Source organism: Aegilops tauschii, chromosome 3 (genome assembly GCF_002575655.3).
Source record: "Aegilops tauschii subsp. strangulata cultivar AL8/78 chromosome 3, Aet v6.0, whole genome shotgun sequence".
Taxonomy (NCBI): Eukaryota; Viridiplantae; Streptophyta; class Magnoliopsida; order Poales; family Poaceae; genus Aegilops; species Aegilops tauschii.
The window spans coordinates 45,497-61,065 of record NC_053037.3 but is presented as its reverse complement, the minus strand read 5'-3'; the positions used below and the strand labels follow the sequence as shown (position 1 = coordinate 61,065).

The 15,569-nt window shown below is 43.2% G+C and overlaps 1 protein-coding gene across 2 annotated transcripts; it reads right to left on the bottom strand.

Moving 5' to 3' along the window:
• Positions 1 to 439: 439 nt before the first annotated feature.
• LOC109737146 (uncharacterized) lies at positions 440 to 3,215 on the bottom strand. 2 transcript variants are annotated; one of them, XM_020296359.4, is made up of 5 exons: positions 2,845 to 3,083; positions 2,704 to 2,754; positions 2,549 to 2,608; positions 774 to 845; positions 440 to 688 (listed from the first exon to the last, which is right to left on the bottom strand). In XM_020296359.4, exons 1-5 carry the CDS (start codon positions 2,981 to 2,983, stop codon positions 651 to 653), a joined length of 360 nt encoding a protein of 119 aa, XP_020151948.1. In that variant the 5' UTR covers positions 2,984 to 3,083; the 3' UTR covers positions 440 to 650. The 2 variants fall into 2 exon arrangements, with proteins under 2 accessions (XP_020151948.1, XP_073365826.1); XM_073509725.1 differs by having other exon boundaries at positions 2,549 to 2,754; positions 2,845 to 3,215.
• Between the last annotated feature and the right edge of the window lie 12,354 nt (positions 3,216 to 15,569).

Here is a 15,569-nt window from a genome sequence, read left to right as displayed (position 1 = left end):
TTTTGACTGACAAGTTCAGAAAAGAATCCAACAACATCCAAAGGTGGAGCCACAATTGTGTCAAGAGAATGAACCTAGCCAAGATTGTGGTATTTTTCTTCCTTTTCGCTAGGCGGTGCTCCCCAGATCATCATCCACATTACAATTCACAAGAACTGCAACAAAGATAAGCACCGACAAAAGGTAGTCTATCAAATCACCGACAAAAGGAAGCACGCGACCGACCTGAGACAGTTCCCACCGGATTCCGGGAGAAGCCATGCAGCTTTAGGTAGCATCAAAAGCACTCACCAGAATCTGATGCCCTTCCATAATAATACTACCACACTCAACATATCTCTACTCAAAAAGATAACCAACCCGGGACAGCATTCCCAAAGCGATATTCCTTATCCCAGCAAGCTCAGAAAAGGCACCAACCACAGGTCCGCAGCACGGGTAAATTTAATGGGGGAATCCCTTAATACGATACGATAGCATTAGATGTGCAAGTACATGAATCCTTTATACAAACTCATCAAACACTGAGATGTAGATGCAAATGTTCTAAAGTAGCTGGAGATAGCGACGTTCGACAAGAGATAGTCCTGGGCATCCGGTGGGGTGGTAGTACGCAAGTAACATGCCGCCACTGGGCGGCAGAGGGTGGTCTAGTGGCCGTATTTCTGGAACTCCCATTCGCTGTTGTCTGCAACATGGAGCAACAAAAAGATACTGGTCAGTATGAAGATTTCCAACAAGATGAACTTAAGCCATACAGTAACTGTGGTTACCTAGTGGGCACACTTGGCGAGTCTTGAGCCACCTGCTGATGCAGTGGAAGTGGAAAGCATGATTACAGACACCTGTAGTGCACAAGAGCACATCATGTTAGGTCCACTGAAGCTTAATACCAAACAGCTTGCTTTACAATAATAAATCTATTTACAAGGGAAATATTTGACCCCAGAAACTAGTTAAGATACTCCATCCGTTCCTAAATGTAAGTCTTTTTAGAGATTTGACTATGGACTACATACGGATGAAAATAGACGTATTTTAGAGTGTAGATTCACTCATTCTGCTCCGTATGTAGTCCATATTAATAAAATTCTAAAAAGACTTATATTTAGGAACAGAGGGAGTAAAGTTACTCGCTCGCAACAAGATATTACTGACTTGAGTACCAAATATCAAACATTTGAATTAACCAAACACCCCATTAACTGCCCCATGAGGGCATCCTACTAACTTCTGGGCCTTGAGACAATAACATGACCAGGTATAGCATAAAAAAATCCATATCTCACAAGTTCATAATTCCATGAGCGAGCAAAGAGACAGACAATCCAAACTACAAGTAGCACATACTAACTTGTCAAGTGCAAACATAAAAGCACTGTATGACACCTCATGATCCACCAACAGTGATTATTATTTTCAAAATCTACAAACGGGCAAACTATATTCCTACTATTAATGCAGTAATATCAGGCTAAGATCGATAAGGCAAGTTGCACAAAAGGAGCATGGAAATGATGCATAAAACACTACCATAAGTACAACGACATGTTTTCCTAGCTTAGGCTTCACCAAGAGTGGATGGTCACATAATAAATAGTTCCAGATGCAAGCCCTAGAACTCTATAGATGCATGACAGGTATATATTGGAGAAATAGAGCATATCTAGTCCGTTAGCGTTAATCAGGCCAGCGAGCAAGGGAGCTGCGCCCACTCATATTAGGCCACTCATCAAGGGAAATTAATTCCCAGACGCTACAGGCATGCAAGATGAGCGCACGAGGCAGCATACAAGTGAGCACGCAAGGGGACAATCTGCTTATTGTGGCAGTTAATTAAAGCAGACAATTTGGGGGATATCATGTCAGCTAAATCTAGCGGGATTATAGGTGATTTTCTAAAGTGAAAAAAGTTGGCGCGCACGCTAATTGTGGTGCCTTATTTGCTGAAATATCCCCCTGGCCTAAGAAACGCAGACAGACGGAGTTGCACTTTATGGAATAAATACTAGTAGATACTAAGTTGATTTATCATTTCAAGAGACAGATAGACAAGCAATTTATTTAGCATCATGTCGCACTCTGCAACAACATGAGATGCACAGCTTTAAGCTATAGTAGAGTAACAGGTTTTACTACTAGTTATCCCATATAGAGTTAGTATAGGTGGTGTAACATGCAGAAAACAGAGGAGGTTGCGGCCCTGGCTGATTCAGCAACTAGAGCCCATAATCGGTGAGGTAGGTAAATATGAATCAACTAGTAGAGTAGATAAAACATGGAAATGGAAATCACCATGACATGATAAATATGAATCAACTGAGAAGACGTATGGTTGTCCAGGGCGGGCGGGCAGGGGTTAAACATAACAGGGGGGTGCAGGGCTTAAACATATCAGTGTAGCCGCCTGTAAGAGACTATGACTTGATTGACGCCGCACAAAACAGGCAATTTAATCTAGACTAGAGGCATATAAATTAAATTTGGCACTCGGCGGTGAAGGAAGCAAGAGTGATATTTGAAAATTTAAGAGAGAGAGAGAGAGTACCCCATGCGACGGTGCACTCCTCGCTGGTGGCGCTGGCCTGGTTGGCCTGGCACTCGATGCCTGCACTCACCAAGCAAGATTCAAGTGAGTTCGGATCAGATCCCCAATTCCCCAAGATGAAGAAAAGAAAAAGAAAAAGAAAGCTTATTACATACATAGATCCATGATGTGGTTGCGGCAGATGGCGCAGTTGTCCACCACGATGTCTGCAGTGCACACCAAACCAAATCATACATCAGAGAGACTGGATCCATCCAAGCTATCCAGGGTTAGGGATGGATCGGATCGGCGCTTACCCCACGCCCAAAGCGCGACGGCGTTCCACTTCTTGATCTCGAAGCGCTTGCCCGGCTTGCGGGACGACGACCCGGCGCCGGCGTCGGCGGCGGGGGCCGGCGGCGGCGCGTCGGGGGCGTCCGTCTCCATGGCCGACATCCTCTCCCTCTCTCTGCGTCTCTGTCTGCTCTCTGTGCTGGGGTTGGTTGGGCTTCCTCTTCCTCTTTCTCTTCTCTTCTCTTCTCTTCTCTTTGGGGCTGCTGCTGCTGCGCCGTGGGGTTGGGCCGTATCTATCTATCTCTCTCTCAACCAAAACCGACTCTGATTTGATTTCAGAATCAGATTTCGGTTCAAAAACCAAAGAGGCCCCACTCATCTATTCTCTAAATTCTCGATTTATTTATTTATTCATATTTCCTCAAAAACAACTAACCCGGCCTCTGCATCTGGGCGATGCAGGCATCCATTTTATTAATTATTCATAAAGACCTTACAAAGTAGTACAGTTTGTCTGAAGCCACCATCTTAGCAACAATGGTCGCTATTCCTAACCACTTCATGTATTTTTTTTTAATAAACGAATCTACAAAAAAGACTCCCAATATGCGACAAGTGGTGCACATGCAGTGCGACATTTTTCAGCACCTGAGGAGGTTGGAGTGACCTTTGGAAAGGGTAAATCAAAGTCTCGATCCATAAGGGGGGCAGGCCTCTCCCCCCTCCCAAGTGTCTCCGTCCTAATCACATAATAGGGACCCAGTGAACAGAGGAGGCCATAACTGGGTCAGCCCATTTATCACGCACCTGAGCGATGTGTATTGTAGCAACTCGGCTTGGGGGATACAGTCACAACTCGGTCTTTTCAGGTTTTTCTATTTTTTCCCTTTTTCTAGAAAATATGGAAAATTAATATTTAAAAGTGAATTTTAAAAAATATGATAATATTTTGAAAATTTAAGAAGATATTTTGACAATCATGAAGATTTTTTTAAAAAAATAGGAAATTTATTTAAAAATATGATCTTTTAGAAAACGAGAATATATTTTGGAAAAGCGTGATTTGTAAAAAAAATCGAGAACATTTCTTAAAACCGCGAACATGTTTTCAAATTTCATAAAAAAATGCAAACAATTTTTATGTTTTCAAACATTATTTTAGAAAATGCAAAAAAAATTATATTATGAAAGTTTGCAAAAATTGAATTTTTCAAAATTTATGAAAAAACGAAAAATAAATAGCCAAAAAATTGGTAAGTGAAAAATAACACAAAAGCTGACCATAATCCTTTAGACACTTAGAAGGTTCCCAAAACAATAAAAGACAGAACCAGAACCTTCTAGAAGGTTTCCAAAACCAGGATCTGTATAACGCGGATATCTTAGATAGGCCAACCCATCACACCTTACCTCGATCGTTTCCCTATGCCAAACATGGACTATTTGACGCACACAGGACCCCCAAACTTCAGAGGCACTGAAATCAAATCCAACATATGTATGGTTCCCGGGAGGTGCACGATGAAATGTCCACACTGTACAACCGCAAAAAAAAAATGTCCACACTGTAGATAGATGAGTAGATAGATGAAAGGGAAGAGAAATATTTCCCTGTGGGCTGAAGACCGCTCAAACCTGTATGATGTGTCTAGTTTTCGTCAAAACTATGTCCATGAAACCACCTGAAACGATATGAGAAACTAAACCTATCCGGTTTTAAACTTCAAGGACTAATATTTACTGGTTTTCAAACAAAGGGACCATTTATGTACTTTCAAAAGAGTTGAGGGACAAAAAAACATTTCCCTTTTAAGTAGGGCGACATTACAGGGTTTAGACATGTTGCACTAGTTTTCTTTTTTGCTGCTCCAAGAACTACTGTAAAAGTCAAACAAACAAATCTTTTTTTGCAGAAAATTCATCAAAAGTATAAAGCATCTCAAACATAATAAAATTACATTGAGATTACAAGATCACCGAACAACCACTAGTGCCGCCAGAACGAGCCTTTGACGTGCCGATGTCGTTACTCCCTTACCGGAGCCGGCTTGACCTTATCGACGCCAACCTGAAAATCTTCGTGCACGTGCCCCTATGGACCAGCGCCCTGGAGCCGCGGTCGTCGCCGTTGAACCCTAAACAAATCTTTAATGTTAGAATTTTAAATACTACAATTTGATAGCAAGTACGGCAGAAGGAAAGAGCACAACAACCGTGACATGCACATGAGTTCAAGGACAGAACAATTTTTGATCCTTCGTACACTCTTGAATACTCTTTTTGTTACACCTGAAAATACAAGTTTGTGTACATTTAGAAACATCTATCAATTTGTTTGCTAGTTTTATGCACTCTAGATGGCTCTAAAAGTTCCCAAGTTTAGCGCAAATCTAAGGATAGTATGTATATAAACAAACACATGATATAATAATAATAATAATAATAATAATAATAATAATAATAATAATAATAATAATAATAATAATATATTAACAACATAGACTAACTTTGCAGAGTATGACAACACCTTCTCTTTGATTGGATTAACAACATAAATTAATTTTCTCAATTAAAAAACGCCAACACATTCGAGGCATTGTCGAGGAACATCATGTTGACCTTCCCTTTGCTATCATCTCTTGCGTTTTAATGAAAGCAGGAAAAATGATTAGAAGCCTTTTTTATGTCTTTTAGACGCATTTTGACTTGTAATATCAACTGTGTTGGGGTGGTAGACCGGAAATAATTATCCAAGAAAGTTACATTCAAATGCAGGAGACAATCATGCACATGTATTTATTTATTTTATGAAGGGGCAACCCCAACTCTTCGTTGGTTGATGCGCACATCTTTTCGATCCATGCAAAAGAAAAAGATTGTGCTCAGAGGCTATAACAACCACAACTTAGAATACATGCCAAAGTTATGCTATAACAATGCGCACTGCAACACTGCAGCACGGTGTCAATCTATCTTCGCTCTTACACCATCGCGCGGCACACAATCTAGCACTGCAACACGGTGTCTCTATCTATCTTAGCGCTTACAACATCGCGCAACACACAATCCAACACTGCAGCACACTTGTCTTATCATCTCAGCGGGCGGGCGCTGGTGCTGCAGAGGTTGATGAGGTCCAGGAGGGTGGAGTAGAGCACCTCCAGGGAATATATATGTGAACTATTAACTTGGAAATAAGGAAGCATGGCAATAATCCTTAAATGTATCATCATATTATGGCACCTCCAGGGAAACTCTTGCTTTCGGCGTTTGAGCAAATGTCGGGCCTTAAAATCAACTTCCATAAAAGTGAATTGTTCTGCTTTGGAGAAGCCATTGAGGCGGCAGCTGATTATGCTGACCTGTTTGGTTGTGCACAAGGCCAATTCCCAATTAAATATTTGGGAATTCCGATTCATTACCGTCGTCTCACTAATGCGGAGTGGAAATATGTAGAGGAGCGTTTAGAGAAACGATTGAGCAGTTGGAAAGGCAAGTTGCTCTCTGTTGGAGGACGACTGGTCTTGATCAACTCTGTTCTCACAAGCATGGTTCTCTATATGCTTTCTTTTTTCCAACTCCCAAGAGGGGTCTTGCAAAGACTGGATTATTTCAGATCCAGATTCTTTTGGCAAGGAGACAATGAAGACAACATTTCGACAAATGACAAAATATCGCCCATAGGTCCTTCCTAAATCGTCATGCTGAAACTTGCCATAAGCAGCAGCATAACGTCTTGGAGCAGAATAGTTATCAGTAGCATATGGATATGTCTTGTTTGAATCAATTATCAGTAGCAACATAAAAATGTGCACTTGTCTGATCAAAATCTGGATACCCAGTTTGGGTGTATGAGGTCTGCTCAGCTTGCTGTTGCCTTTTAAAACTTTGTTGGAGAAATTCATCCCACTTGCTTGCTTGTTGGCCAAGCCTTCCGATATGATTCGTCGCGTACTTGCCGACGAGGTCGACGATGCACACGTCATGATCGATCCAAGGCAACGCACAGGCCATGGAAACAAGCAGGCAAGCACCCAGGTGGATTGATTCTCACATACAATTCGCCGGCTGGATCGACCGATGGCGCACAACTCGCCGAGACACCACACGCACGCGAGACGCGAAACATTTTTATATATTGCTTTGTTGATTTGGAGAGGCCATCAAATCTTGTCAGGGTTGACATTCCATCCAGCCAAGAACTGTCAGAGGAGGCGGGCGGTCCAGGTACTCGTTGACGGTGGTGTACTTCACGTCAGGGTACAGCTCGGTGGCCTCAACACCAAAAGACGGCTCGATGTCGAAGTTGGCTTGGTCGCCCCTCATATATAAATATGTACGTATGAGGTATACCCTCCGCCTCGATCAGACGGCGAAGGCTGATTTTACCAGCGTACAGTCTGGGTCCGAGCCGAACTCAGACGGCAGCAACTCTGATTCAGTGATTGATCTGCAGCCATGGTTCAACCAACAAACAAACTGATAATCTGACTGACCTTGATGACATTGCCGGCCTCCTTGATGCAGGTAGCTAGAGGAGCTCAAACAAACAGGAGCTGCCTACTCTGCTTGTATTGAATTTGAAGCCTAACTGCTTGTGTTTACACTGATGGGTGCAGTCCCTTGCTTCTCTTCTCTTGCATTGCCCAGATCCCTTGTTTTGCAGCTCAAACTTCATACATACATACATACATACATACATGTGATCCGCTTGTAACTTTTGGATGCAGGAACTATATATTAATTTTTGCTGCTGGCACATGCACGGATGGATCATGGATGTATTCAACAAGCTAAGTCCTGACCATTTTGGCATCAGCATCACATTCTTTTTTTGTTTGGTGAAACCTTACCAATCAAGTGATGCACGAATCTGATAACCTTCTCAAAATGTAGAGGCATCATCTAGAGGTCATATGATGACCCCATGCAAAGTTTCATATCTTCATGCCACATTTACATTTTTTTTGTTTGGTGAAACCTTACCAATCAAGTGATGCATGAATCTCACAACCTTCTCAAAATGTAGAGGCATCATCTAGAGGTCATATGATGACCCCATGCAAAGTTTCATATCTTCATGCCACATTTACATTTGCTTTATATTCAAAACTATAAAATACAAAATTAGTGTTTGAATTTTCTCATATAGATGTTTCAACATTTCAACATTTTCTTCCATAACACTAGACTAAAAAGCTTAAATATATTTTTCTTCCAATTTTGATCAATTTAATGTACTAGTACTTCAAATTTTTACAAAAATCTGTGTAATATAAAGAATAAATATAGTAAAACAAACCTAAGAATTGTAAAATGTTTGCATCATAATTTAATGTTCCATATTCATTGTATCACGTATGTTCTAACACAATCCAAGTCCTAAAATAGTTCAAATACCCAAATATATGCTAAAGAACTGAAGCATAACTAGTGATGTGCATGCTACCGCCAACACAACTAATAAGAATACTGGTGGTGTGCAATAGAACACAAAATCCACTAATTATAAATATATTTAATTCTCCAAAATTTAGTAAACTATCTCTAAAAACATAAAACCTTTGAGGAAACTTGAAATGGTCTATACACAATGTATAAAAATTTGAAAGTCAAATGTGGAACAAAACTATAAGCTCTCTTTCAAACTAACACTTCCCCTTTGAAACTTTGATCCTCCCCGGATATCCTTCGATTTCTAAGCAACGTATATCAAAACTATTGTATAACTTTCTCAAAACTTAACCCAAGCTTCTAGAGGACATATAATGAATCCATCCCACGTTTCATGTTATTAAGACCACATTACCACTTTTATTTAAATAAAAAATGTCAAGTAGACAATTAGTTTCTGAATTTTCACAAAATCAAAAATGTTGACGAATTTGAAAAAAGTCATGATTTTGAAAAAAAGTTCGCAAATTAGAAAAATATTCACAAAATGAAAAAACATGTATTATGTTTCCGGTTAATACAATTCTAGCATGAATAATAAACATTTATCATGATACAAGGAAATAAATAATACTTTATTATTGCCTCTAGGGCATATTTCCTTCAGTCTCCCACTTGCACTAGAGTCAATAATCTAGATTACACAGTAATGATTCTTACACCCATGGAGCCTTGGTGCTGATCATGTTTTGCTCGTGGAAGAGGCTTAGTCAACGGGTCTGCAACATTCAGATCCGTATATATCTTGCAAATTTCTATGTCTCCTACCTGGACTAAATCCCGGATGGAATTGAAGCGTCTTTTGATGTGCTTGGTTCTCTTGTGAAATCTGGATTCCTTCGCCAAGGCAATTGCACCAGTATTGTCACAAAAGATTTTCATTGGACCCGATGCACTAGGTATGACACCTAAATCGGATATGAACTCCTTCATCCAGACTCCTTCATTTGCCGCTTCCGAAGCAGCTATGTACTCCGCTTCACATGTAGATCCCGCCACGACGCTTTGTTTAGAACTGCACCAACTGACAGCTCCACCATTCAATGTAAACACGTATCCAGTTTGCGATTTAGAATCGTCCGGATCAGTGTCAAAGCTTGCATCAACGTAACCATTTACGATGAGCTCTTTGTCACCTGCATAAACGAGAAACATATCCTTAGTCCTTTTTAGGTATTTCAGGATGTTCTTGACCGCTGTCCAGTGATCCACTTCTGGATTACTTTGGTACCTCCCTGCTAGACTTATAGCAAGGCACACATCAGGTCTGGTACACAGCATTGCATACATGATAGAGCCTATGGCTGAAGCATAGGGAACATCTTTCATTTTCTCTCTATCTTCTGCAGTGGTCGGGCATTGAGTCTTACTCAACTTCACACCTTGTAACACAGGCAAGAACCCTTTCTTTTCTTGATCCATTTTGAACTTCTTCAAAACTTTGTCAAGGTATGTGCTTTGTGAAAGTCCAATTAAGCGTCTTGATCTATCTCTATAGATCTTGATGCCCAATATATAAGCAGCTTCACCGAGGTCTTTCATTGAAAAATTCTTATTCAAGTATCCCTTTATGCTATCCAGAAATTCAATATCATTTCCAATCAGCAATATGTCATCCACATATAATATCAGAAATGCTACAGAGCTCCCACTCACTTTGTTGTAAATACAGGCTTCTCCAAAAGTCTGTACAAAACCAAATGCTTTGATCACACTATCAAAGCGTTTATTCCAACTCCGAGAGGCTTGCACCAGTCCATAAATGGATCGCTGGAGCTTGCACACTTTGTTAGCTCCCTTTGGATCGACAAAACCTTCTGGTTGCACCATATACAACTCTTCTTCCAGAAATCCATTCAGGAATGCAATTTTGACATCCATTTGCCAAATTTCATAATCATAAAATGCGGCAATTGCTAACATGATTCGGACAGACTTAAGCATCGCTACGGGTGAGAAGGTCTCATCGTAGTCAATCCCTTGAACTTGTCGAAAACCTTTCGCAACAAGTCGAGCTTTGTAGACAGTAACATTACCGTCAGCGTCTGTCTTCTTCTTGAAGATCCATTTATTCTCAATGGCTTGCCGATCATCGGGCAAGTCAACCAAAGTCCATACTTTGTTCTCATACATGGATCCCATCTCAGATTTCATGGCCTCAAGCCATTTTGCGGAATCTGGGCTCACCGTCGCTTCTTCATAGTTCGTAGGTTCGTCATGGTCTAGTAACATAACCTCCAGAACAGGATTACCGTACCAATCTGGTGCGTATCTTACTCTGGTTGACCTACGAGGTTCAGTAACAACTTGATCTGAAGTTCCATGATCATCATCATTAACTTCCTCACTAATTGGTGTAGGCGTCACAGGAACCGGTTTCTGTGATGAACTACTTTCCAATAAGGGAGCAGGTACAGTTACCTCATCAAGTTCTACTTTCCTCCCACTCACTTCTTTCGAGAGAAACTCCTTTTCTAGAAAGGATCCATTCTTAGCAACGAATGTCTTGCCTTCGGATCTGTGATAGAAGGTGTACCCAACAGTCTCCTTTGGGTATCCTATGAAGACACATTTCTCCGATTTGGGTTCGAGCTTATCAGGTTGAAGCTTTTTCACATAAGCATCGCAGCCCCAAACTTTAAGAAACGACAACTTTGGTTTCTTGCCAAACCACAGTTCATAAGGCGTCGTCTCAACGCAGGGCTTCGCCTAAGCACCGCTACAGTATTATCGAGGTGGACTATGGTGGAGGGGGGCACCGCACACGGCTAAAAGATCAAACGATCAATTGTTGTATCTTTGGGGTGCCCCCTGCCCCCGTATATAAAGGAGCAAGGGGGGAGGTGCGGCCGGCCAGGGAGGAGGCGCGCCAGGAGGAGTCATACTCCCACCGGGAGTAGGACTCCCTCCCTTCCTTGTTGGAATAGGAGAAGGGGGGAAAGAGGTGGAGGAGAGGAAGGAAAGGGGGGGCGCCGCCCCCTTCTCCTTGTCCTATTCGGACTAGGGGGGAGGGGCGCGCGGCCCTTGCCCTGGCCGCCTCTTCTCATCTCCACTAAGGCCCACTATGGCCCATTAACCCCTGGGGGGGTTTCGGTAACCCCTCCGGTACTCCGGTAAAATCCCGATTTCACCCGGAACACTTCTGATATCCAAATATAGGCTTCCAATATATCAATCTTCATGTCTCAACCATTTCGAGACTCCTCGTCATGTCCGTGATCACATCCGGGACTCCGAACAACCTTCGGTACATCAAAACATATAAACTCATAATATAACTGTCATCGAAACTTTAAGCGTGCGGACCCTACGGGTTCGAGAACTATGTAGACATGACCGAGACACGTCTCCGGTCAATAACCAATAGTGGAACCTGGATGCTCATATTGGTTCCCACATATTCTATGAAGATCTTTATCGGTCAGACCGCATAACAACATACATTGTTCCCTTTGTCATCGGTATGTTACTTGCCCGAGATTCGATCGTCGGTAATACATCATCCCGCAACTAACTCATTAGTTGCAATGCTTGCAAGGCTTAAGTGATGTGCATTACCGAGTGGGCCCAGAGATACCTCTCCGACAATCGGAGTGACAAATCCGAATCTCGAAATACGCCAACCCAACAAGTACCTTCGGAGACACCTGTAGAGCACCTTTATAATCACCCAGTTACGTTGTGACGTTTGGTAGCACACAAAGTGTTTCTCCGGTAAACGGGAGTTGCATAATCTCATAGTCATAGGAACATGTATAAGTCATGAAGAAAGCAATAGCAACATACTAAACGATCGAGTGCTAAGCTAACGGAATGGGTCAAGTCAATCACATCATTCTCCTAATGATGTGATCCCGTTAATCAAATGACAACCCATGTCAATGGCTAGGAAACATAACCATCTTTGATCAACGAGCTAGTCAAGTAGAGGCATACTAGTGTGACTCTGTTTGTCTATGTATTCACACAAGTATTATGTTTCCGGTTAATACAATTCTAGCATGAATAATAAACATTTATCATGATATAAGGAAATAAATAATAACTTTATTATTGCCTCTAGGGCATGATATAAGAAACAAGTCGTACATGGTTTAAACCAATCCTATCTCCAACTCCTAATCTCTAACTTAAGCACAATTATACTTCTAACATTCCCCCTCAGTCGTGGCGGGAGTGAAGCGGACGATGACGACTGAATTTGAACTCTTGTGCTTCCGTCGTCGTCTCCGTTGCGCCATCATCAAGTGTGTCTCTGATGGGTCGGCACCTAGGGCGGTGACTGCGTCCCCTTCTGTTGCCTTCCTGCCTTCTCCTTTATTCCCTCCCGCAGTCACAGCGGGAGTGGCGTGGACGTTGGTGACGACGCGGACGTTGTTGACTGGAGTTGTTGCTGATGTGTTACTATAGAACAAGCCATTAACGTCGATGTCAAGGTAGCCGATCATGGTGATGTAGCCGTGGTCGATGGTGTAATCGTCGTGAATGATGAAGCCGCACAAAGCCGAAGGCGCAAAAAAATGCGCTATGACGGAGCTGCAGACGTGGACAATGCACCTTGCGAATGTCAGAGGGTGCCGTCGGCGATGAGTCCACCGGTTTTGCCAAGACCGGAGGAAACCCATCGAGCACACATCGGTTTTGCCAGAACCATGTGGCCGTGTAGGGTTGTCACTATAGTGACGCCGTGTCGATGCAGTCGTGCCGTCGTGGGTGACGCGGTCGATGCCGTCGTCGTGACGCGGTCATTGCCGTCGTCGAGGTGGCATCTTGCAGAATAGTCTGTCAGAGGACGCTACATGTCCATCTTGTGGACGAGGCGGCGGCAGTGTGTTAACGATGATGGTGATGAAGACCACGTTAATGAAGACCTTGGCAATGAAGTTTCAGCGATGCAGCGGCGTGTCGACGATGATGCGTCGCTTGCTCGTGGCGACAGGTGTCAATGCCGTGTCGTGCTGAAGAAGACGATGAAGAACTGCACGCTTTCCGCACCGGCTTGGCGCGTGGATGGTGCATGTAGTGGTAGCTTCTCGTAGATCTGCTCGACGAAGAATTTTTTTTTCATTGGGGCGATGTGGTCGTACCAGCTTGCTGTTGATGTTTGGCTTGATGTAGAGGTGTCGGTGTAGTTGCAGATCTATGGCGTGGTCGTTCGGCTTAATGTACTCCCTCCGTTCCTAATATAAGTCTTTCTAGATATTTCACTACAAATTACATACGGATGTATATAGACATATTTTTAAGTGTGGATTTATTTATTTTGCTTCATATATAGTGGAATCTCTAAAAAGACGGAACGGAGGGAGTAGATGGCATGTCGGCACAGTGCAGACGTACTGCTCGGTGTAGATGCCCGTGGACGGCTAGAATATTTCGTGGGTCGCTGTGTCGGTGGAGCGTATCGACGCGTACATAGACCTGCTGAATATGCATACATACCTCAGGTGGAGCCTCTTGCGGTCTTGTACACGTACTCGGCCATGAGCCCAGATGGAGCCTGGATTCCATGCACGAACGGCCGCTTATATTTCTTTCCCCTGAGCATGAACTCAGTACAAACACACACTGGCAGCCGTGGCTTTGTAGTCTCACAGCGACGCAGCTTTCTCCTAGATAGCTCTCCGCTACTTCCTCCGTTTCTAAATATAAGTCTTTATAGAGATTTCACTATGAACCACATACGGATGTATATAGATGCATTTTAAGTGTAGATTTATTCATTTTGCTTCGTATGTAGTCCACCTAATGGAATCCCTACAAAGACTTATACTCCCTCCGTTCTTAAATATAAGTCTTTCTAGAAATTCCAATAAAAATGACTACATACGAAGCAAAATGAGTGAATCTACACTCTAAAATATGTCTACATACATCCGTATATTGTAGTCCATTTAAAATGTCTAAAAAGACTTATATTTAAGAACGGAGGAAGTATTTAGGAATAGAGGAAGTACATGCAAGCGATTGAACCGGCCATGCGCACGGCGCGCGCTAGCTCCATCGGCCACTCCTAACAGACTAGCTAATACAACTACGTGCTGACTGACTCAGCCATGCATGCAACTAGACGCAGTGCCCACGCAACGCCCGCCCTGTGCTCCTCAGCTCCCGCGCCCGCACGCCAACGGGACGCGACTGGTTCCAGCGCCCGGCGCGGCCACACCCTGCGCGTCCGTCTAACTGATAGACACACACACGCACATGACCCCGCCGCGGACCCGACGCACCCGACACGTTCGGCGCGCCCCATACACGCGCCCGACGTGCCCGACCCGTCGCTGCGGCTTATTCCGGCCAACAGGAAGCTGTGGGAGTTTCGCCCTCCCATGATCGGGCGGTACGCGTCGTTGTCGGAGAAGCAGGCTCATGGGAGGTCGATGGAGCTCCTGCGTGCGGCGTCTTGAGCATGTCGATGGAGCTTCGCGTCGGGAGATCGAGACGATGCGTGGTGCGTAACGCCCTTGGTTGGCTGCTCGTCTTGATCTCCGCTGCCACACGAACGTCGGTGCTTGATTTTTCTTGTCTCATGGTCACGGGATTCGAGGGTCATCAGATTTATTTGTGGCTAAAGTAAAAGATAATCTACTGGAATTTCGAAAATTGAAACTAATCTAATCTATGGAACCAATCTGATCATTGATCGATCGGGTGCGGCGCCCCCGGGGAGAGGAGATTGATTTCCTCAGGGGCGGCGCGCTGCGAAAGTGGTTGAAGGTCCTAGGATCGGCGTTGTTGGACAAACCGCTCTAATACCATGTGGAAATTGTAGGATGACTAATATTGTTGTTGTATGTTGTACTGATCTGACACAGGTATGGGGTATATATAGAGTACAATATGAGGGAGAGAGACTTGGAGTAGGGGACAAGTCGTACATGGTTTAAACCAATCCTATCTCCAACTCCTAATCTCTAACTTATAAACATAATTATACTTCTAACAGGCAGCTATATATGTCTTGTTCCACCACAAACACAGCTGTGTATACCAATGATCAGTACAGGTAAATGCAGGCAGGTTGTGATGGCATCTACGAGGCTCCTGTGGTCAAATAAGCCTCCCTTGTCATCGGACAGACAGGCAGACAGACAGACAAATAAGGATCCACACAGAAAACAGTGAAAATAAAAGAGTAGCTGGAAGGCAAGGCAGACAACACCAGATGATATTGATCTTAATTATATTGTGACAAGAGCAACACCGGAATCAATCAAGTTATTGAGGACACTCTCGGCTGTCGTGTCGAGAGAGTGTAGAATAAATGCACGGCGGATTGGTCTGGATACTAGTA

Bases quoted from the DNA above. Each gene is read 5' to 3' on its own strand.
- LOC109737146 (XM_073509725.1), bottom strand. From the start codon at position 3,200: ATGAGTGGGGCCTCTTTGGTTTTTGAACCGAAATCTGATTCTGAAATC. The intron at 846-2,548 runs GTACTCTCTCTC...TGTGCACTACAG, and splicing joins GGAGTGCACCGTCGCATGGG to GTGTCTGTAATCATGCTTTC. The intron at 689-773 runs GTAACCACAGTT...TCCATGTTGCAG, and splicing joins TCGCCAAGTGTGCCCACTAG to ACAACAGCGAATGGGAGTTC.